The sequence below is a fragment of the Fringilla coelebs genome, assembly GCF_963513975.1.
Source record: "Fringilla coelebs genome assembly, chromosome: 13".
NCBI lineage: Eukaryota > Metazoa > Chordata > Aves > Passeriformes > Fringillidae > Fringilla > Fringilla coelebs.
In genome coordinates, this window is record NC_140039.1 from 19,785,064 (window position 1) to 19,808,580 (window position 23,517).

At 44.7% G+C, this 23,517-nt stretch overlaps 1 protein-coding gene across 1 annotated transcript in view; it reads left to right on the forward strand.

The window, feature by feature from the left end:
* Window positions 1-23,517, forward strand: part of CHL1 (cell adhesion molecule L1 like) — a gene marked incomplete at both ends in the record, with an annotated part of 51,858 nt that overhangs the window by 13,866 nt on the left and 14,475 nt on the right. The window contains 12 exons of the mRNA XM_084214529.1: window positions 1,014-1,061; window positions 2,858-2,978; window positions 6,108-6,292; window positions 12,067-12,198; window positions 13,162-13,299; window positions 14,550-14,661; window positions 15,323-15,489; window positions 16,995-17,160; window positions 18,294-18,418; window positions 20,506-20,607; window positions 20,830-21,027; window positions 22,150-22,220. Coding sequence (XP_084070655.1) covers window positions 1,014-1,061; window positions 2,858-2,978; window positions 6,108-6,292; window positions 12,067-12,198; window positions 13,162-13,299; window positions 14,550-14,661; window positions 15,323-15,489; window positions 16,995-17,160; window positions 18,294-18,418; window positions 20,506-20,607; window positions 20,830-21,027; window positions 22,150-22,220 — 1,565 coding nt within the window. The remainder of the gene's footprint in view (window positions 1-1,013; window positions 1,062-2,857; window positions 2,979-6,107; window positions 6,293-12,066; window positions 12,199-13,161; window positions 13,300-14,549; window positions 14,662-15,322; window positions 15,490-16,994; window positions 17,161-18,293; window positions 18,419-20,505; window positions 20,608-20,829; window positions 21,028-22,149; window positions 22,221-23,517) is intronic.

Consider the following 23,517-nt stretch of genomic DNA (forward strand, 5'->3'; position numbering starts at 1 on the left):
ATGGGGCTTCACTGGGCTTTGAGGAATTTGTGGCTGCCTCTTCCCTGGGCAAAGCCTGGTTTAGTCCAGCCTCAGCAGTGAGGTTGGAAGGATGATGTTTTCCAGGCAGCCTGGAGCATCAGAAACACAAGAGGTTTTTCCAGTTCCTTGATGAAATGATGTGTAGGGAATTTAAGATTTCAGTTGTTCATTGAAACCTCTGATCTTTCAGATTTACACAGCCCAGAAAGCCAAGGAGAAATTTTGTCTTCATGAATGAAACCTTCATGTTTAATATGTGATTTTTGAGAGTTTTCTTGTTGGGATAAAAAGATAAAGGATTAATAGCGGCTTTGTGTGTTTAATGCTTGCTTAGACCGTATCTTGGGGTAATAATTGTGAGAAAAACATGCAAGTTAAATGTTGCTCTCCATGGCTTTTTGGATGGGTTCAGTCCCCCACACATGCACACAGAGATTAGAGAAAAACAAGATGGGTTTTGGCTGCTGGTAGCCCTGGAAGTGGCCCAAAAAGCCACTTCAGTGTGTCCATCTTGTCATCAAAGCCCCAGGACTGGGGCCAGGAAAAGATGAGAGGCACAGACTGAAAGGGTTCTGTAAACTCAGCTTGACATTGCCCACTGCCCCCTGTGCCAAGGGCCTGGTGAGGGACTGCATTAAAAATAAGCAGGACTAAAATAAGCAAAAAGAAGAGAATGGATAACATTTTATAACATTTCTCTTTGTGGATAGTTAGGGATTTTTATTACTGTAGATAGCAAGGATGAAATGCTGATTATATCACCTACAAAGTATTTTTCAGAATAACACAAATCTTTAAAGCATTTTCATTGTATCTTCAAAACTCTGTTGCTCATCTGTTGCTTTCTTTTATATTTTTCATTCTTTCTTTCTTTTTGGGGCAGAAACTGTGGGGTGGGGAGGGGCATGGTTTTGTTTTGGTTGATTTATGCTTTCTTTTGATTCTGTCTCAACCCTGCATGTTTGTTTGGTTGTCATTTTTATTTATTTCAGTAAAGCATGCTAATGACTCAGGCTCACCTAACGCTGCTGTTACTAAGGGTGAGTTGAATACATCTGTTTTTAGCCTTTGAACTGAGACTCCACCAGCTGAGGTGAAATGGGAGCTGCTCAAAAAACACATCACAAAAGCCTCTTGATTGTGATGGGGTGGATTTAAGCAGTCCAGGGAGCACAATTGGCTCATCTTGTGGTTTCTGAGAGCAATCTGCAGGGCTTTTAATGAGAAAGGCAGGTTTTTTTATTTGAGAAAGGAGCTTTGAAGGGGGTGGAAGGGAGGACATTGATGTTCAGGGTTTCTCACGTTATCAATTCAGAGCAGGATGCTCCAATTCTTCTTCTGGCAGTTAAGAGAACTCTGGGATGAGGCAGCCAAGGTTTGCCACCATGAATTCATGTCCCAGGGGTCAGCCTGGGGTTGCTCCAGGATGAGCTCAGGGTGTGGATTTGTGGAGTCTGGGTGCCCTGTGTTGGCTGTCCCCATCCCCTCCATCTAGAAGGGAGGTGGCTCTGTCTCTGTGCCCTGTGTGTCACCAGCAGAGGTGACAGTGCAGCAAAGCCCTTCTCATCCTGTGCATTCCCTCTCCCAGTGCTTTGCCTGCCCCTCTCTGGGGAGCAGATCCTGGAAATACCCTGCAGGCAGCAGGTGCCTATTCCTGCCATTCTCCACTGGCTTCCTTTTGTTTCAAATACATGAAATTAAGACTCTGTAGCTCTTGACTCTTCATTTCTTTGCTTAAATACCTTTTAAAAGTCTTTTCTTTTTTTAATGCCCAGTTTTAACCTCCTCTGGGAGATTTTTTTGCTGGACAAGCGGTGAGATTTCTGAAAAGGAGGTTATCCTGCAGTGCTTTGGGATGGATAACTCAGAGCACTCATCACTCCCCTGACTTTGCCCGTGGAGCTGAGCCCTGGGGCAGCACAGGCAGGGCTTTGTGCACTTGGCTGCCCCTCCAGAAGCAGTTTTTCCCTCCAAGGGATGTCTGGGAAGGAGACCTGGCTGCCTTTGGCAGCAGGAGGTGGAGGGCAGATGGGGAATGTGTGAGAGTGTCCAGAGGCACCAACGTGTCCTGCTGCACTCAGAGCACTTGTGACACAGATCTGCAGAGATACAAAGCCAGGGGAAATTAAAATTAAAAATGAGAAAATGATTCGGGGAGATCTATGTGGTCTTTTACCAAATCATCCATAACTGGCTATTTTTTTTAAGAACTAGCACCATTTGGGGACTGATTCATTAGTGTGCTAATTGTTATGGTAGTGATAACTGGGCAGCCACTGAACCCTGCATTTTTAATCCTAAAACCCTGGTTTGGCAGGCTGGAACAAATGGGCTGTTGGAATCAAATGCAGGTCAATCTTGTTTTATTATTTTTACAGTCTCCCTTACAAATTGTATCTCCATTACTGTAGATTCAATAATTGGAGCAGGAGGGACAATTCTGTGGGATGCTCAAGTCAGGAAAGGTGGGGTTTCACCTGAGGTTTAAAAGGTGATGGAGCCAGTGCAGAAGAAAAGTGCCAAGAAAGGAGGTGTGGACCTAAAGATCAGGAACTGAGAAGACCAGACTGCCTGAGGGGTGAAAGGAATGGCCAGTGCTTGGAAAACTGTATATAAAACTGTAGGAAAAAGGTTTTCCCAGCACTGCTGCCTGTTGATATCACTGTACCTCCCTTCTGACTGTTATCAGGGCTCCTGGATTAGTCTCAAAGTAGATAAATAAAAAAGAAAGCACACAAATGGCTGTCAGAAACCTCCTGGCAGCAGTGATGTTTGTGGCATTATTGAAGGATACCTGAGATTTCCCACCTAACTTCTGTTTTATTTTATCTTTCAGCAAATTTTATCAAGGAAAGGAAGCCCAGACTGCTGATCCCTCCTGAATCTGCTGGCAGTAGCTCATCAGTCACTGTCATCAAGGGAGGTGTCCTGCTCCTGGAGTGTATTGCTGAAGGGCTGTGAGTAATGAAAATGCTGCACAAACTTAATCACCTTTGGAGGGAGAAATGAGCAAAGAAAAAGGGATATTACAAATTATGCAACAGTTTTAAATGCAACTCCTGTGCAGAGCTTTTTGTACCTGTAAAGCAGCTCAGAGTGCAGGCAACAGTAGTGTGTTTGTTATTGCTGTAGCTTGTAAACAAGTAATTAAAACCATGGTGTGATAAGTATGGATTTTTTTTTAAATTTTTCTATTTTCAAAACTGAATTTTTTTTCAGTAGTGCTACTTTTGAGATGTCCAGAAACTAAATAATATCACCATCAGTGCTTTTGGATGTAATTTTTTTTTCTGGTTTTGCCAATTCAGTTTTGCTTCAATGCTCAAAATTTAAGATTTTCCAGGTGTAAGATCTCAGTTTTTTAAAACCAAAGTTCTTGAGTGGTGTAACACGAGACATGCTTTAAGGAATGATTGAGGGGAAATCCTCAATCTCAGTTACAGCAGGAGGGGCTGGCTCAGGTGGGAATGTGACCCTGGCTGCTCTCTGTGTGCATTCCCCAGCACCCACAATTTCCACCAGGGATGTTCATCCCACGGTGTCCTCACAAAGGACAGGATATTGAGGAACAAATCCATGGCTCTGTGGGGGTACAGTGAACCACTATCAGCTGTATTGGTGTGATCCTGATCAATCCAACAGCAGAGAGCTAACCTCAAACCTTGGGCACTTCCAGGGATCCAGGGGCAGCCCCAGCTTCCCTGGGCACCCTGTGCCAGGGTCTCCCCACCCTCTCAGGGAAGAGCTTTTTCCCAAAAAACCCTCTAAATCCCCTCTAAACCTTCTCTCATTTTGAAGCCATTCCCCCTTGAACTGTCTCTCCAAGCTCTTTTAAATGACCTCTCTCCACCTTGCTGAGTCCCTTCAGGTGGTGAAAGGATAATAGAGGGAAGGGTTAAAATAGCTTTATGATGGGAAATCATAAAGAACAATTTTTGTGGGAAAGGAATTTGTAGAGAAGTCTTAAAGACTTGCAGACAAGTTCTTGTCTTGAACTTTTTTCAAGTTCCTATAGTATGTATTTGTATACAGATTCTGAGATAAGAAATGCTGATTTAAAAATATTATAGAATAAGACAGACATTGTTGAGAGAGAAATGGAGCTAGAAGCAAGTTTTAAAAGGTGATTTTGTAAATTAGACTGAATATTTTAGAGAAATAGAACTGTGAAAGATTAGCATTGCAGTAGAACCTACAAAGGGTAATTTCAGATGATTAGCTTTAAAACATTTATAATATAATGTGCTAAAACCCAGTAAGCTAAGAAAAACTTATAATGCATGGCTTAATCTGACAAATTCCTTGTAAATAACACAGGACAAAATGAAAGGGACTGGGAAATAAATGTGAAGTTCCACCCTGCCAAGGAGCTGTGATTCCCTTCTCAGGGCTGCTGCTGCTGCTGCTGCTGCTCCAGCTCACTCAGCCACGAGCCCTGCTTTGCTCTTCCCATGTCCCAGTTTGTCCCCTGTGCCTGTCACTGCAGAATTTGGGCTGCCAACAGAGGGTCTGTGCACCCCCTGAATCCCCAGGGAGAGCAGAGTCCCTCTGGCTTGGCTGGGACAGAGCTTTGTGCAGAGCAGAGCCCTAAATCACCATCCCCTGGTGCTGGATGTGGAGCTGCAGGCTCTGCTTCACACCCAGATAATTCCCATTAAAGGCTCTGCAATTCTATTCCCTCCATAAAATTCCACAGTCAGGATATTTATCTGCCTGCACATGTTTAGGGCATTTTGTTTTTTCCATATGGGCTTGAAAGGGCATTGCTGGTGGAAGCTGGCAAGGAGTTGGGTTGGCATTCCTAAAAGGAGGTGAATTACTTGTCTCTGTTGGATTCACTCCAGGTATCTGCAGTGAGTTTTGCTTCCCTGTTGCAACATTTCCTTGTCTAATTCACTCCCCACCAAGTGAATCTGCCAGCCCACGAACCTCCCCAAAGCCACAGCTCTGATTTTAGAGGGTTTTCAAGGGGTTTTAATAGGGAAATCACCTTGGGAATAATCAAATATGAAATTTGATGTGCAAGGATGAGTATCAGATACAAGAAGAGAAAGCCAGAAAAGTCTTTCTGTCCCTTTGGAAAATGGTAAAAAGAAAGAAATATTTTTGTTTCACTCTAAATTTTCCAGGAAACTGTTTAGAAAATTAATTTTTTTTTACAAAAAAGGGTTTTTTTAAGCAGTCACTTTTGAGAGAGCACAAAGTACTTCTTTGTCTTATCACCAAGCACACCTTTTCATTGAAATCCTTCAAAAATGCAACTCTTAGAATAAAACCTTATTTTTCTTTGCTAAAATTCCCATTCTCAGCAGAAAAACGATCAGCTTTGCCTACACCTCTGCCAATCCACCCTGCCAAGTGTCCACAGACCGTGGAAGTGGATTTCAAGGAACTCAGATCAGGGGCACCCAACTGCAAAATAGAGAATTAGGGACACTTCCAATCTGTCACTAATTTTTAGATTTATCCCCTGAGCGGTGGCAGTGTCAGGAGAGCATGGCTTTGGGACAAGAGTGGGATGAGGGCTCTGGGAGGGAATGATGGGATATCTGCAGGGCTGGTGGGACACCAGGATTTTTGGGTGCCCCCTGCCTGGGTGTGGAGCCACGGGCACAGATGGCACAGGAGGAGCAGCTCTGGCGCCGTGCCCGCCTGTCCTGTGTGGTGTCAGGTCACCAACAACGTCTGTCCCCAGTTCTGTGACACTCCTGCCTCTTTCTAGGGATGGGAGGAGCATTTCAGCACCTCCAAAGCGCTGCAGGGGAGTCTGGCTGTCCTCAGGTGCCCTTTTGGGGCAGGAGGGGATGAGCTCCAGCCCCTTTCCCACCGTCCCTGCCAAGGCACATCCAAGGAATGCAGCTTTGCCCTGGTGAAAATCCCACTCACAGGGGTTGTGAAGGGCGAGGAGCAGCTGTAGAGTGTAACCCTTAGGTAGCCCCAGAGTTTTCAAAGCTTTAAAAGCTCCAAATCCCCTAAAAGCACCTCCCAAACCCTGGGTGTGAACAGCAGCTCTGCCACGTGAAGCATCACAGCAGCTTCTTTTGTTCAACTCTAAATCTTCTTCTTTTTTTTTCCTTTGTTCTCAGCCCAACTCCTCATCTCAGCTGGGTCAAGGTGACAGGAAACATGCCCAAGGATGAGCCAGAGACAGAGAATTTTGGGAAGACCCTGAAGATTGACCAAGTGACAGCAGCTGATGAGGGGAAATACCAGTGCACGGCCAGCAACCCCATGGGCAGGGCCTGGCACGAGTTCCACGTGCATGTGGAAGGTGCTCAGTACTCTTTACTAAAATTATTGGTTTGGGACTAAAAGGTGGGGAGAGGGAGGTGAAGGAGGCTCTTTGTTAATGTGACTCAAGCAGCTGCACCAATTGATGCCAGCCTCTTGGATTTGGGAAGGTTCGCACAAAGTATCGCTGCTAAAACAACAGCTACAAAAAATGTAAATAATGCCCTTTGGTTTTTTCCCATGAAGGCCTTAAAAAGCAGGGGACAATATAAATATGTGAGCAGGTTCAGTGGTCTAAAGATGGGAGGGAGTCAAGCAGAGATGGGGATGAAATGTCTTGTGCTAAGCTGAAGGTCAGAAGAAAGATCTAATTATTCTCTTTGCTCTTAAAAACTGTGAAAATGGTTATGCTGGGCTGGATCAGAGGGACATTTAGCTCAAGCCCCTGTCTTTGGTTTCCACCAAAAGTGGGATCTTAGGGGGGGCTGTGAAAATTCAGTGAACAGACAAAGTACCACCCCTTACCTCCTTCACCCGTTCCCTTGCTGTGATTTTTGTAGAGGCACAACCTGAGCTGGGAGTGTTTTTTGGAATCCCTGAAAAAAATCACAAAACCTGTGAAACAAAGTAAAAAAGATGCTTTCTACTATATTTTATCGGTTAAAAAATGGAAATATGACCTTTTTTGTCACCTCACTGAGTACCCAAGGCTTCTTTTTCCCTTCTCCTCCTCCCCAAACCCTGAGATGTGCATCAGGTGGAGATGCCCTTCCCCGGGAGCCAGCAGAGCTCTGAGGAGTTGCTGCAGAACCAAGAACTCTCCCTGCCACTTTCTCTGCCCATCAATAGCTACAGACTGAGAATCCTGAGGCCCAGCTGAAAAACTTGCTGGAAACATTTGCCTGATGGAAAATGCTCCAACCTCTGCTCTGCACTTAAAAAATAAAATAAATCCCTGGCAGTTTTACCCTGTTAGACCCTTCCAAGGGCTTCATTTTCATCAGGGCTCCTCATCCCTCTGTGCTCACCATATTTCTGATGGGAGAAGAGCACTTTGAGCTCCCTGCTCTGCATTTGCTCAGCAGCTGAGGAAAAGATTTTCTCCCAGATGAGTCCTCTCCATTCCCTCAACCCAACCTTGTCCCTTGCACTCCTCTTCCCCTTGCTGGGAGTGTGGCAGAGGAGGATCCCGGGGCATGGCAAGTTCTCAGCTGGGGTGGAGGGGAAGTGCTGACTCCTAGAAATCCTTCCAGATGGTTTGGAGCATCTCTGCTGTAGCAGAATATTTTAACAATCTGGCTATGATTTTCTCGGCTGCAAAAAATCGATTTCCTTCAAAGAAATTGCACGAGCTGCAAAAACTAAAATACCGGAGAAATAACATTAATTTTGCAGTTTAGAATATTGACCTTCCTCTCCCACAGTTTTCAGAGGAAGGAAAACTTCCTGGCAAATTGTTATTTTTGCTTATTAACAAACAAGAACTTAGAAAAAGGGAAAAGAAGGAAATAATCCCACTCCAGCCGTTGCAATGTAAAAAACCCTTTTCCAATTGCTATTAAATCCATTTTCCATGTGTGTAACTAGAGCTGGCTCCTGTCAGCAGCAGGGATTCTTCCTATCAGGAGTCACCTCACATCCAAGGTATCAAGGTAAACCTGAGCCCAAGCCCTGCTGTCTTCTACAATTCCTGAGCAGCACCTGCGGCTGTCGTTAATCAGAGATGGACACGTTCATCATTCCTGCAGGATTCCTGTCAGCACACCCAAGGGCACATCCTGAGCATTAATTTCAGGAGGCTTCAGGGAGCTGGTGCTGGTGTTGGGCTCCTCACACCTGACAGGTTCCTCTCACAGGATGCAGGCAGGGAGGAGAAAATTAAATACGGAGGAAAAATGATGTGTTATTAATCTCCAGCCATCCTCAGCGGAGTGCTGGGGTGTAGATCAGGATTTTTCTGTCACTGTGCCACGTTTTCTGCTCTACTATTTGGTATTTGAGGACCTCAAACCAACACCCAACCCTTCTAAATACCATGATATTTGCATGCAGCCCACTTCCTAATCCTACCGAGTCTGAGGGCAAAGATTCAGGCAATCATTAGCAAGCATATGAAAATACTCAGCAAGCAAATTGTTTGAGTGTTTGAGCATTTTAATCTCTTTTTTCAAGGGAAGATGTAGCCTGGAATACCTGAGCAGACACAAAAATCCCACTGTTGTTATTAAAATGAGAGAGAATTATTTTTAAAAAACAGCAAAGCAAGCCCACAAATTATTTTGACTTCAAGTGTTTATTTGGTTGTGGTTTGAGGTTCACCAAACCCGGCAGAAAATGAACATTTAACCTCCAAATCTTGCAGGATCATAATGATCTAAAGTTACTTTGATCTCCACCGAGGCTTCTAGGTGGGGTTTAATAGAAATAATTGTTACAATATAATGATTAATTATAGTAATAATGTAATAGCTGAGGGCCTTTGCAGTTGTGTCTCATAATACTTTTATTACTCAGCCAGAGCAAAAGAAAAGAGATTAAATTAATGGGAAGCAGAAGCAGAACTGGGTGTTTTAATCAGGCTGGGAAATTGTTCCAACAGGGATGCAGAGCCCAAGGTGGCAACAGCAGCTGCTGCTGACCCTGGGATGGGATGGGATGGGATGGGATGGATGGGATGGGATGGATTCCCAGCCTTTGGGAGGAGAGTTTGAAGAGAGCTTGACAAATTGAGAAAGTGGTGTGGGATAGAAAGGATGGGTTCAGTAAGCACAAGCACAGAGCAGTTCTCACCAGGCTGCCCTGACTGGCCTCATCAGCACGGGCTGGGAAATTCCTGCCTGGGTTCATTGGGAGAATCCAGTGGATGGCAGGAGGAACACCTCTGGGAAGAGTTAGTCTGGCAGAAAAGGCAAAAATCATCCTGGAGAATAGAAGGAAAAGTGTTGTTGTCAGAGACTGCTGAGAACTGAGAAGGCCTCACCTAAAGTCAGCAGATTCACAACTTCAGGAAAGGTCAGGAGAAGGCAGAAGAGGTAGTCACAGGGCTCAAAATCATGGCATTTGGGAAACAAATATAGATGTCTTTAATTTAGGAGAAATTACACCTGGGGAATGCTCAACAGCCTACAGAGGAAGGGAAGATTCTCCACCAAGTTCCCTGGGGGTGATGGAAGACAGGGGAGAGAAACTGAAGCTGGTTAGATGTCCCAGATATTTTCTACTCATGGGGAAAACGCAGTGGGAGAGGCTGAGGGGAAGGTTTGGATCCTTTGTGTGTAATTTAGATTCTGTTGGAGATGCCCGTTTTAGATCCTCTTCCTTTCTGATCTGTCAGTATTTCTCATAAAGACATAAATCAATCAGGAGGAGCAAATTGATAACTCTTACCAGGAGGAATAAATAATTCAGTGGAATATTTGCCATTCCAGAATGGCTATTTGATTATCCAACCCCTGGATTTTGTAGTTGCTAAAAATATGTGTATATTTTGTTATATTTTGTGTACTTGAAGTGGTATAGCACATCTGCCACGTGGAAAAGAGGTTCTTCAGCCTTTCTGTGAAATTGCATTTCACACCTGGCAAAATCTCATTGCCTCTGACTTCACAGCCTCTTCACTTCCTTGGAGCAACCACAGCAATTCCAGAATTGAGAAAGGAGAGCAGTGACATCAAAAATCAGTGTGGGGACAGGTGGAGATAGGAAAGATCCTTCAGGTGGTTTTTATTCAGCCTGTGCCTGGTGTCTCCAAACCAAGGAAATATCCTGTCTCAGCTAGTGGCAGATTTACAGGAAAAATTCCAAACCAGCAATTTAATCAGGACTGCTACAAACCTTTGCACCTCCACGCCTTTGACTCATCTTTTCCTGGTGAAACCATGGTGTACATGAGAGAGAAGAAAAAAGAGCTGCAAAACCAAACTATTCTGGTGTTTGCAGAGTTTTTCCCTGGAGCCAAATACCAGGAAGCTGAACAGATGTGGTCATGTCACTGTGGGATAGGAAGAAGCACTGAGTGAGGATGTTGGTAGAAAAATCCCTGCTGCGTGAAGGAAGTGGGATGATTTTATCATTTTAAATAAGCTTTAGTGGTTTGAATTTGACTTCAGTTTTTATATGTTAATTAAACCATTCCTGGGCGCTCTCCTGTGGGAATGCTGGTCTGGGTGTGGAAATGCACCCCACTTTAGGGGTGTTTTTTTAAAATATCTGTGTGAATGTGAGCAGTGGTGTTTTGCTTTAGCATATCTCACTGATAACATCTGTTGCTGTATTCCCAGGCACCAGCTCTGTTAATCTTCAAAGCATTTTATGAGCATTAACTAATGAATCCTCAGGTTTTCCTAGGTTACCTCACCTTTTTAACAGGGAAAGAGCCCCAGTGATCTTCCCAGCACTTGCAGAAGAGGCAGTGTCAGGTCTGGTGTTAAAATCTCAAAGTTTGGTGCCTTTCCAGGGGAAATGATGAATTCAAGGCTGTGGTTTGTGTTGAAGCTGCCCACTGAGGGCTCAGGGACCTGCGCTCAGTCAGAATTAAGCATTTATGAGATAAATTCCCTTTTCCTCCCCTCCATTTCCCTTCCCTCATTATGGATGTCTGTTCCACACGAGGTTTGGGTACCTGATGCTCAGAGGCTGCTCTGCAGAGCTGTTTTCCCAGAGCTTCCCAGAGCAGCTGGGAGAGGAGAGCAGGGGGAATGCAGCAGCACTTGGCTGCTCCTCTACCACCACCCCGTGGGCACCCGAGCCACTCATCCCCAGCCAGGAGAGAATGCTTTACCATTCCTAAAGCTGGTGTGGAACAGCCTCTGGTCTGAAAACACCGTGGAAAAACAGGAAATCAAGGTGATGGTGCATTTCCTCAGCACAGGGAGCGGGGCAGGTGGATCAAAGGTGGATCAGTGCTGTCCTGGAGCTCTGTCAGCTCCCAGGGGAGGTGGTGGGAGCCACTTGCTGATGCCTAGGGAGGGAATTCGAGCTGGGTGGATGTTCCCACCTTGTTTGTCTCGCTGCAATAGCCTCACCTTAATCCATAGATCACTCACATCTGAGAGTCCCGGTGGAAATGCTGACCCATTCCCTCCTTCCCAGCCTCTCCCTCCCTGTGCATTGGTTTTCTACCTGGATGAGCACTGCCCGTTCCTCCGCCCTGCCTGGCACCCACCCAGCCTGCAGGACAGCCCTGGCGGCTGCTGATGCCAGTTTCACCTTTCCTGTACATGGGAAATACGAGGAATCCCGCTGAGCCACGGGATGGATGGGCTGTGAGCAGCGGCTGGGAAGTGTTGGTGGCGTTTGCCATCTCCTGGAGAATCCCAGCAACAGCAGAGGCACACGCTGGGCTGGGATTGTGATGCCTCAGGACTTCAGCTTTTCTATTTTCCATCTGTTTGTAACCCTGCAGTTCTTTAGTGTGTCACTCCAAACCCCACACACAGTGGGAGCTGCTGCTTCCCCACTTGGGGCAGACACAACAATTCCTCTCCAGGCCTGGCAGCCAAGGACACCTCACTGCCCCAGGGCTGAGATGGGAACAAAAGTGAGTTGGGGGGAGCAAACCTGGGGTCAATGACTTCATTACCTGGAGCTGGAATTGGGTGATTGACCCCAATATGCAAATGGACCAAACTGATCAAAGTGTGCAAACCCTGACCCATCATCCATTTTTGGGTGCAGCCCCTGGAGCTGCCCTAAATGTACCCAAAGCCCTTCAATAAACAGAACAGCTTTTTATTGCCTTACTTTAGGTTGGCCTCAGTTCTTAGGTAGTCCCAAAAAGGCATCAACTGATCCCTGCTCTGTCTCTTTTCCCAGAGCCTCCCCAGTGGCTGAAGAAGCCCGAGGGTGGGGTCTACAGTGTGGGGACAAACCTGGTGCTGCTGTGCGAGGCCATCGGGAACCCCGAGCCCAGCATCCAGTGGAAGCTCAACGGGATGCCCATCGATGGTAGGTGCAGGGGCAGGCTGCTCCTTCCAGAGTCCCCTGTGGCAGGAAGGAAATGATGACTCTGACTCCATGCTCTTAGAAAGATATATTATTATATTATATTATATTATATTATATTATATTATATTATATTACATTACATTACATTACATTACATTACATTATATTATTATTTTGAAAGGATACAGCCTGAAGGCCACAAAGAATGATAATTAAAAACTCGTGACTCTTTCCTTAGAGCCCGACACAGCCTGACCATGATTAAGTCAAAACAATTCACACAAAACCAATGAAACAATGACCTGTTGGTAAACAATGTCCAAACCACATTCCAAAGCAGCAAAACACAGGAGAAGCAATCAGATAATTATTGTTTTCATTTTTCTCTGAGGCTTCTCAGCTTCCCAGGAGAAGAAATCCTGGTGAAGGGATTTTTCAGAAAATATGATGGTGACATATCACCCGGTTTGAGGGGACCCACAAGTCCTAACCTGCCAACTGATGTCTGGTTTGGCACCTCTTTAGATATGAATTGTTTATTTACTTAAGTAAACTAATTAAATAGGATTCTTGCAGAGGGTGGTGGTGAGCATTGCACATGGGGGGCTGTGGTACCTTTGAGGTGCTGCCCTGTAACTCTCCCATCTTTTGGGGATCTGGGACAGTTCAAGGACTCCTTTGTGCTTCTGAGTAAGCTCAGGGAGCTGGGGAACACTGGTGTAGCAGTATTATTATCATTTCAAACATCTCTGTGGTGAATTTACTGGGATTTGGTGCTCTGCAGCACTTCCCCCAGGCCATGGGACTGCTGGCAAAGGCAGAGCCCTGGAACTCACCAGCTGGGCACGATTTTGGATGGATCCTCAAGATGTTCTTTCCTTTGCCTTCCAAGCAGTGAGGAGAGCCTGGGAGCTCCCCAGCACGGTGTTCCTCCAGCTGCTGACACAATCTGGTGTTTTCCAGGCAGGACCTTCCGAGGGAGAATCTCCACCCGGGAGATCAGCCTGACCAACCTGCAGCTGCAGGACAGTGCCGTGTTCCAATGCGAGGCCACCAACAAGCACGGCACCATCCTGGCCAGCGCCAACGTCAACGTCCTCAGTGAGTGCCCCGGGCTGTCCCCTCCCAGAGAGCACATCCACAGCCCCAGCTCAGTCCTCACTGCAGCCTGGGGCTTGTCACCACCTCTTGGGTCCTTTGGGTTCCTCATGGTTCCCTTGGGTTCCATGGTATCATTGGCTGGTCATGGGAATCTCATGGTTGCTTTGGGTTTCTCCTGGTTTCTTTGGGTTCCATGGTTCCCTTGGGTTCCATTATTTCTTTGGCTGGCCATGGGCATCTCATGGTTCCTTTGGGTTCCTCCTGGTTCCTTTGGGTTCCTCATGGTTCCTTTGGGCTCCATGGTTTTTTTGGCTCGTCATGGGCATCTCATGGTTCCTTTGGGTTCCTCATGGTTCCTTTGGGCTCCATGGTTTCTTTGGCTCGTCATGGGAACCTCATGGTTCCTTTGGGTTCCTCCTGGTTCCTTTGGGTTCCTCCTGGTTCCTTTTGTTTCCTCATGGTTTCTTTGGGTTCCATGTTTTTTTAGCTGGTCATGGGCATCTCTTGGTTCCTTTGGGTTCCTCCTCGTTCCTTTGGGTCCCTCATGGTTCCTTTTGGTTCCATGGCTGGTCATGGGCCTCTCATGGTTCCCTTAGGTTCCATGATTTCTTTGGCTGGTCATGGGCATCTCCTGGTTCCTTTGGGTTCCTCCTGGTTCCTTTACGTTCCATAGTTTCTTTGGCTGGTCATGGGTGTCTCGTGGTTCCTTTGGACTGGCTCCAGATTTTAAGAAATGTTGTCCAGATTTATGCAACAGGTCTCATCGTGGGGAGTGTCATGTGCTTAGCACAGGCACTCCTGAGCTTTGGAATATTCTAAAAATGTGGCTGTGGTTGGGCTCAAAAACTTGAATTTAAACGCAGTGAAACCACTGGGCACTGAATTGTTGCCACAGTTTTGAATTATTAAGTGTATTTTTAATCTTTGATTTCCGTTGTGATGCTCAGTCTGTTCCTTGAAGAAAGGGAGTGAGGGGAATTTATTTAACAAAAGACATCTTTGGAGGCAACAGAACTGGGTCTATTTTCTCTCCTGGGTGTTTCAATTTCTGCCATGTCCAGCAGTAAACCCCTGTTATCTCTGTCAGTGAAGCTTCTGAGAGCTCAGCTGCTCTGTGCAACTCTTCCAAACAGCTGTGAAATTCCCATTAAACACCTCAGCCTCTCACCCTTGCTGGAAAAGGCCGGGGCCAATATTTATGTTCCTAGTTCTGAAATGCAGTGCTGCTCACCTTGAATTCTCTCCTGCAGATATTGCCCCCCTGATACTGACCCCAGATGGGGAAAACTACGCCACGGTCGTGGGTTACAGCGCCTTTCTGCACTGTGACATCTTTGCCTCACCTGCAGCAGATGTCAGATGGTAAGATACTGAAAGCTGGGGGTTTTTTCATGTGAAAAAAGTTCCTGCAGGCTTCCCAAAGTTTGAAAAGTCTGCTGGTTATTAATTCTATGGAGCTAAAAATAGAAATTTGCAACAAAACTGTATATTATGGAAATTCTCTGTGTTTAAATGTGCTTTTAAGAATTCTGAAGAACTGGTTTGAAAAAAAAGAGTTCTTGGAAGTCCCCAATACCTGTTTGAGACAAATGCCAGGCTACACATTAAGCAAAACCATGCTGTTTATAGCCAAATTCTGCTTCAGATTCATCAGTTTAATGTTGGCCCTTCAAGTTTGGACACACTGTTGAAGTGGAAACGCAGTGACTTACAGAACACATTTACCTGGACATGCTTCCATAGGCTTGGAAATCACAGGATTGTCACAGCAGGTGACAGTTGCAATAAAATTGTAGGTGGCAGCTGTAGATCAAAGACAGAGTATTTTAGAGAACTTTTTAGGCTCTCTGCCTGTGGGTTTGATGCGCAGAACTTTATGATTTGCTGCATGTCCATGGAGTTTCTCACTAATCCTGACTTTAATTGCTCAGTGGCAAAGCTGTCCCAAAATTCCCCTGCAATAACCCTTAACCATGAACTGACACTTCCTGCAGTAACCCAGGCCTGTTTTCATCACTTTTAGGACCAAGGATGACAGCATAGAGCCCCTCTCAACGTTTCGCTACGAGTTAAACAAGAACGGCACCCTGGAGATCAGGGACACAAAGAAGGAGGATTCAGGGTCCTACGCCTGCTGGGCTGCAAATTCTGTGGGGAAAAGAGCAATCACTGCTAATCTGGATATAAGAGGTGAGAAAAGAAAAAAACTTTCATAGCTGCTAAGATTTTATGCCCACAGTTTTTCAGGAAGCAGTAAACATTCAGTCCAGCGTAAAGATTTGTTCTGTGACTTCAGGAATTCTCTGGATATTACAGCCTGAAATTGTCACAGGTCTCATATATATATATATATAGGCTTTAACTTTTCAGCTGGAATTCTCCATGCTCTCACATGGTGCTCATTTTCTTCTGGATGCTTGCAGGAGCTGCACAAGCCACCAAAAATTGGCATTTACACATGATCTTGAAAGGATTTTCCCTCCTTTTTGTCACTGCTCTGCTACACTCGGCAGGCTCTTGGTTGACCCAGTGCTCCTGGGCTTGGTGGGGTCCTTGTTGATCCAGATGTGTTCCTGCTTCTCCCTGAGCTGTGGGATTCCCTTCCCTAAAATTCCTTCCCATTTGTTGATCAGAAGGCACATCCCAAACTGGATTGACTCCCACCAAACACGTTGCAGGGTGCTGCTGGTAGAAGGACTTTGCACCGTGCTTTTGCCTGCTTGTTGATAAATATTTTTAAACAGAGCAAATAAAAATCCTCAGATGTGTTTGCTTTAAAATTTGAGATCCATCCCTTGTGCTGCAGCTCTGCTTTAAGGGATTTGTGTGGTTGGTTGGCAGGAGGGGTTTTCCCTGGAGGGTGTGATGGCAGCGGGCAGCTCCTGTTGGGCACACAGGTGGCATGTAGTGGGTTTTCTACAAATTTGCTTAGCATTTAGGGCTTGCCAACAAAAAAAACCAAAAACACCCTTAAATACTCAATTAGCAAAGCTCTCTGATGTAGGTTTGCTGTGACAAACTTGAGGAAAAAGCTCACTCATTGTGTTCCATTTCCACCCACTCCCTTGGCTTTGGGAATTTTACAGCGATAATAAACATGAAAATGTACAATGAAATTCTCACAGAGCAACATTTCACTGCAGAAATAAATTCAGCTAAGCGCTTTCTTCTTACTTATTCATCTGTTTCTGCATTCAGATTATAGTCAATTAAAAGAACAAACTTGATTGCTATAATTTTTTCTCACTTGACTTTAATATGCTTGTAATTTTTCTTGGATCATTGCCAAAGCTTATTTCAAATGGCAATTAGACATAAAAATCATATTCAAGCCTTTTCTTTTTTTATCATCCATTTCATGACAAGCTGCTAACAAGGATTTTCACCTGTAACTTTATTTTTTGTGGATTTTTTTTTTTTTCTGGAGCTCTTTGGTTTGGAGTGAACTAAAAAATGTTTCAAGATAAAAAAATGTTTGAAGATAAAAAAAATGTCTGAAGATAAAAAAAATGAAATCCTGGCAAATATCTATTTCAAACCTCACCATCATTCACTTGAAATGTTTGTATATGTAACAAAAAAAAAGACATGATTGTTGCTCCTGAGGTTGATTTGTGTAGATGAAGTGCTTGGTGAAAATTTGATGTAATAGCCCCTCTCTCACCTAATCAAAGTGTTTTTCTGTGATCAATCAGATGCTACAAAACTTGTTGTTACTCCGAAGAACCCCCGAGTGCTGAAATCACATTCCATTTTATTGAAATGCCAGGCTGAGTACGATTCCCACTTGAAACACAGTTTTAAATTATCCTGGAGGAAGGATGGAGATGAGCTGCCAGTCAACAGCACGGAAGGTGGCAGGTGAGTGGGGAAGGAACAAGGATGTTCTTGATCTCAGCTGGATAATCTGATGTGGTGCTGGGGCTGGAGTTTCATTAAACATGAGCCTTAATAGCTTGAAATGCAAATTTATGTCTGCAAAGAATTCTCCATCTGAGTAGATCTGCATTTTACACACATCTAAATATAAATGCAGCAATGTGAGTTTCGAGCCAAATGGGTTTGGGTTTATTAACTCTGTTACCATAGCAGAATATAAAGTTGCATATTAATATATACATAATACATATCTGTATTTTTATCTATAATATAAATGTTGGCCCAACCCAAAACCTGATCCCAGTGCAGGTTGTTTCTCCACTTCAGTGGAACCAGTATTTTCTTATAGTTTGCACTTATTTGGCCAAAACAAAGTCTTTGCAATGTTGAAGTGATGGTAAACAGGTTTCAGGGGTTCTGCCACGAATCTTTCTGACATAAGAGTTCAGGATTTGCAGGCTGAATTTTGCCCTATTTTTGGGTTTTCATTGACCTCAGGGGGGTGGAGCTCAGCCTTTATTCCGTAGAGGGGTCCCACGGGGGGAAATCAGATGTCTTTATTAATTACCACAGGGGAGAGATGATTTCCTAAATGCTGGAGAGGCTGAAAATCCCGCTGGGCCCTTGTAGGATGGTGAGGCAGTGCCATGGAAACTCCCTGTCTGCCATGGAGCCCACGGCCTTGGATTCTTGGCAGCTTCCCTGCTGCTTTGGACATGACACAAGTGCCCTGGGAATGCTCAATGTCCCTCAATCTTGCTATAATTCCATCACAAACCCCATATATTTGTCTCATTAATGGCGTGCCAAAGTCCTATGGCCCAGACGCTCATCCAGAGCATCTCACTGTGCTTCTTTTCAGAGCAGGACTGACAGGCCAGCCTCCAGCCACGGAGGCTAAATTGCCACAAAATACAAATAACACTCCTCAGCACAGTGTAGAGCAGAGCCACAATTACATTTTAATGTAGCAGGCTCAGTGTGCAGCTATTTCATGAAAGTGCCCCGTGCCCAGTTCTATTATGAACAATTTTTCAGGGAGCAATGTCTGTGTGTCATACTCATCTCACATAGTTGTCTCATCCTTATTACCTTGTTTTTTCTTTTCCTTGCAGGATAATTCTGGACAGGGATACCCTGTTCATCTCCAGTGTTCTCCTGGAGGATCAGGGAGTTTACAAGTGCGTGGCCAGCACTGCCCTGGACACTGCTGAGGCTGAGGCGCAGCTGATCGTTCTGGGTAAGGTCGATTTTCCTGCTGCAGCTCCTTGCAGCAGCAATTGCCACTGCAGCACTTCTTTGCTTCTTTTCACAGAGCCTCAATAACCCAATTTCACAGAGCCTCTCTCTCCTTAAGCTCAGCTGTGCTGTCCCTTATCTCTGGGAATGGTGATGCTGACACAAACTCGATTTATTTTCGTCTTTGCTGTAGCAAGGTGAGGCAGCATTTTTGTCTCAGCTCAGTGGCTGCAGGAGTTGCCCAGGCTGGAAGGTGTAAGAGCATACTAAGGATGATTCTGCTGCTGCTGCTTTGAAGTCCTTGGCCAGTCCTTCACAAGTATTGGACTGTTTTTGGAAGGCCATCAGGCCAATATTTGGATGTGCAGCTTCTCAGAAGATCAATGCTGGTTAAGCACCTAAAAGGAATTAATTCTGTTTGTGAACTGAGCATGAATGAGTGTCCAGGGGCAAAGAGAAGAGCCTTGATCCCCTTGGCTTTCTGAGAGCATCCTCACCACCTGCATCCCTCCCTGAAGGACCCCTTGGAATTAAGAGGAGGAACTTGTGCAGTGCTGTGCACCCGTTGCACCCAAGGGCAGCCCCCAAAATTCTGCTTTGTGGTCACAATTTTGGCCAGCCTGGTCTAGGTGAAGGTGTCCCTGCCCGTGGCAGGGGGCTGGAATTAGATAATCTTTAATGTTCTTTCCAACCCAAACCATTCTGTGATTTTATGATTCTCTGACAGCTTTGCATCATTTTAATTACATTTATTTTTGCTTCATTTTACATTTGTATTTATTACTGGCAGTGATTGCAGCAAGAAATAAGTCAATCTGCCCTTCAAGATGTTTTTCCACTTTAAAGGAGTGATATTTTTCAGTAAATAGAAAATTAGGAAGATGCTGTGCACATTATTTATGGTGCTGTGTCCTTCAGTGCTGTATAATTCAAAATGTTTGTAGATTATTTGTTACTTCACTTATGAAAGTTTCATAAAGCATTTTATTACTTTTTTAAAAGGTGCTTTGCAGAAGAAGAAAAAATTTTGTGCTCTTTTCCCTTGTTTATTGCATATGAGAAAGGTCTTGGTGAATTAACACAATCTTATTTTCCAAGTGAAAAATTCAGGTTTTTGCAATCAAGGACTGGTGGGCTGACTGAAGAACTAAGTAGGGACATCAGATTAGGGGCAACTGAGAGTAAATTTTATGATTAGAATAATTCTAATTATTTGTTGTCTGTTTAATGAACAGGTAGAGGGGTGAGAATATTTAAGATGCACCATCACCATCTTTAAGTTAATATATTGAATTTTAACCAGCTGTGCTCTGAGGATAGAGCAGAAACATGCCTGCAGATTAAACTGTGCTTTCCTGATATTTTCCCAGGTACAAGAGAAATAGGAAAAGAAATGCAAAGAAAAGAAAAGAAAAAATCCAAATATAAACTTTTTAACTTCTTGATGTACCCTGAGATAAAAACTCAGTATTGTAATTTTTAATAAATCTGTAAGAACGCAGTGAATTTTCTTCACAATGACAAAGACAGTCCTGGTGGTGGAAATCACTGTTTATTCTGTAAGAAATGACATTGTCAGTCAAAGGTTTAGTTGGGACAGCATTATTTGAGCTGGCAGGCAGTGAATTCCTGGTTCTCCATTAATGCAGATCCCATGGCTGGGATAATGAATGTTCTCCTTTCCCTCACACCCTCAAAGGCAAAGTTCAGTAACTGCCAGGGTGGAGGCTCCTTCTCCCACTCTGAGGGTAAATCCACGTGAGGCTGGACCTGCCCAGAGCAGGGGCAGTACCCATTAATGACCAAGCACATCTTGGGGTTGATTTGGGAAGAAAAATCTGTTGCTGCAAGCACAATAATGTGGGAAGAGGGAGACAAATTCCAAAGGATTTTTTGTTCATCAGGGAAAAATCAGCACCTGAAGATTCAGGATCTTTCCAAGCAATTCCCACTTTCCACAACCTGTCCATCTTGAAGGAGGAGTTTCACCACCATCTTCACTGACTGTGCTGTTCCAACCATCTGGAAAATGCCAGGGCAAACAGAAATACTTTGCTGAGCTCCTGACACTTCTCCTTTATTTCTCAGATGTTCCTGACCCACCAGAAGACCTCCAGCTCTCGGAAAACCAAAACCGGAGCGTTCGACTCTCCTGGAAAGCTGGGGCCAGCCATAACAGCCCTGTTAATGGTAGGAAGGGGTTTCCAGCATCATTTTTAGGGCTGCTCAGAATTCTGTCATGTCCTGGTTGTCACAGGGCACAAACCCTGCTGATGGCCAGATTTAATCACTTTAACTATGACAGTTCGTTTCTTGCAAGTTCATTTCTGCGCTGTTCATTTCCGCGCTGTTCACGCTAAGTTGGATTTTTTCATCTTTTTTCCTTTGTTTTTTGTCCTTTTCCCTGCCCAGAGTCAATTATAGAGTTTGAAGAGAACCACTGGGAGCCGGAGATGTGGCAGGAGCTCACCAGAGTGCCAGGCAATGACACCACAGCCCTGCTGCCCCTGGCCCCGTACGTGAATTACCAGTTCCGCGTGGTGTCCGTCAACGCCGTGGGCAGGAGCCAGCCCAGCAAACCCTCCCTGCGCTATGCCACCCCTCCAGCTGGTAAACCTGGCTCTGCTTTCCTAATTATTCATATTTTCAGTCCTGTTTTTGGGATATCTGTGCCCTCCCGTGCTCCAGAGGGTGTGAAGGAACCAGGGTAGCTTGCACTGCTCGGTGGCAGCCTCAGGGATTATTAAAAGTAGTGGGAATTACCCCCAGCTGGTTTGGTGGACTGGAATAACCCTCAGTGATTTTGGTGGGGCAGGGGACCCCTTAAATTAACTAAAGCAGTGCATTTTCAGGGAGGTGAAATCAGCTGGAGGATGTCTCGTGACAAGCTGTATTCCGATATTTTAGATATTAATGAGACGGGAACCCTGCTGGGGTGAATTCTTCAGTGATTGGTAAAACAGAGCAGCCCAGCAGTTGTACATCAAATGGCCAGGCTTTGTTTTGAGCATTCCATGTGCAGTTAGAACAAATCTCAATTTTAATGATCCAACTTGCTGTGCTGCATAAAATTCCTGGGGGTGCCAAAGGGAGGAGTCCACACTGCTGAGTTTTCCTACACCTCCAGCACCTCACTCTGCTGATTTCCCACACTTCACAGACCTTCATGGACAAACTGTTCCTGCAGAAGGGCTGGGTTTGCAGGGATCCTTTCAGGAGCACTGAGCTTGTCAAAAATCTCCATTTACAGAGCATTCACTGGGGCAGAAAATGTTGTCTCCCTGAAAGTCATTTTAGAGGCCAACTGTTCAGCACAGCATTTGCATTCCTTGGCATTTTCTCTCTTTTTTCCCCCATTTACACCAATTTCAGGTCCTTCTTCAGCTCTCCAGCTGTGTGTGCACCTCTAATGATGCACCTTCTGTTTCCTATCCCCACAGGGAGAAAAATCTCTTCCTCATAATCCCCCCACATCTGGTGCTTTCAAATCCAAAAGTCACAGTTCCGTGTTAGCTGGTGGCTCTAACCAGCAGGGACACTTAGGAATCCAAAGTGCATAAACAACGTGCCTGGGTCCCATCAGCTTTGCTGATCCAAGCCATTCATCTCCTGAATGTTTTTTGTTCAAGTGCCTGTCACTAATAGGGGAATTTCCCATCCTTTTTGGCATTTGAATGCTAAATGCAAATAAATGGGACGTACTAACTGACCTTGTCACCTGTGTGCTTTCAGCTCCAGATAAAAACCCAGAGAACATCCGAGTGGAAGCCTCTGAACCCAATGAAATGGTGATGAAATGGGAGGTAAGGCAAGATTAGCAAATCCTATAGGAACAGTCCTTTATTCTTCTGAAAGATGAATTTGACTTAAATTTATTCTGCATTTTCAACCCCAGTATCATTTTTATTTCAAAAGCCTGGTTTCTGTGTCTGACTTCAGAAGATACTTAAAAAAATATGGAATCCCTGTAAAGCATAGTGAGAATTCACCAAAATTTGTTCTTCTCTGCTTCTTTTATGCAAGAAACTCCTTCAAATAATTGTGGTCTTATCCTACTCTGCAATTAAAATTACCAGCCAGGCCCAGGGAGGGGTTGGGTGGCTCATGGCTTCTGCCCTTCCAGCCTGGAAGTTTAAAAATGCCACAGATCCCTTGCCCAAGAGAATGTGAGCTTGAATTTTTACACCAAGAACTAAAGGAATGTGGATAAACCTCCAAAGCCTGTGATGTGCATCAAAGGAATTATGTAAAAGTCTTGAGGATGGTTTCCAGGCTTCAAATTTCCTGGGTTTTAAGCCTTGAGCTTCTGTGCCAGCAGCTGAGTTATGTATTCCTTCATTTAGCACAAATATCCACAACTGTGGAGGGAAGGAGGTTTTTTTCAGGCTGGAATTACACACAATTTGCATGAGATTTACTCCTCAATCTGCTGCTCCCAGAAAAGAACAACAAACGTTTCCCCAGTGGGAAGTCATGGTTTGGGGTAGAATTCCATCCAAAAGGAGATGGTCCTTGAGATCCATGGGCTTGGATTTGAATGGTCTTTTTAGTCCAGGGTCAGGAGAGACAATTCTGCCTCTCAGAAAAGGTTGGATTTGATCTTGGAGGTGTTTTCCAACTTTAATAAATCCATGAAATGCTGAGTTTTATTACCCAGTATGTTTACTGGGAAATACTGGGATTTGAGCACCAGGAGCTTCATAACCACTGCTCAGACAGGGCAAAAGTGGAAGTGAAAGCTGAGCCTGAAAGGAGAGAATGGGATGGAAGGGCTTGGTTAAATCTTGTTGAATCATTAAAATGTTGTTAAACAGGGTGTTCATTTATTTATGGCATTTCCTGTGTGCTTTTCAGAGGAACTGCTGGGCACTGCACAGGCTATTTCTGACAGACAAAGGCAGCAGAATGATGTTAATCTGCCTATTTTGGATTAAGAGACCAGCTGAGCTTTAGTGACTGGGATTTTCAGGCAAGGATTTGCAGCTTTAAGGGAGATCAGAATAAAAGTCAAGCAGCGCTGCAATTTAACTCTATACCAGAAATCAGGTTTTTGGAGGAATTTTTTACTTCTCCAGCTTCTTTTGCAAATCCCATTCCCTG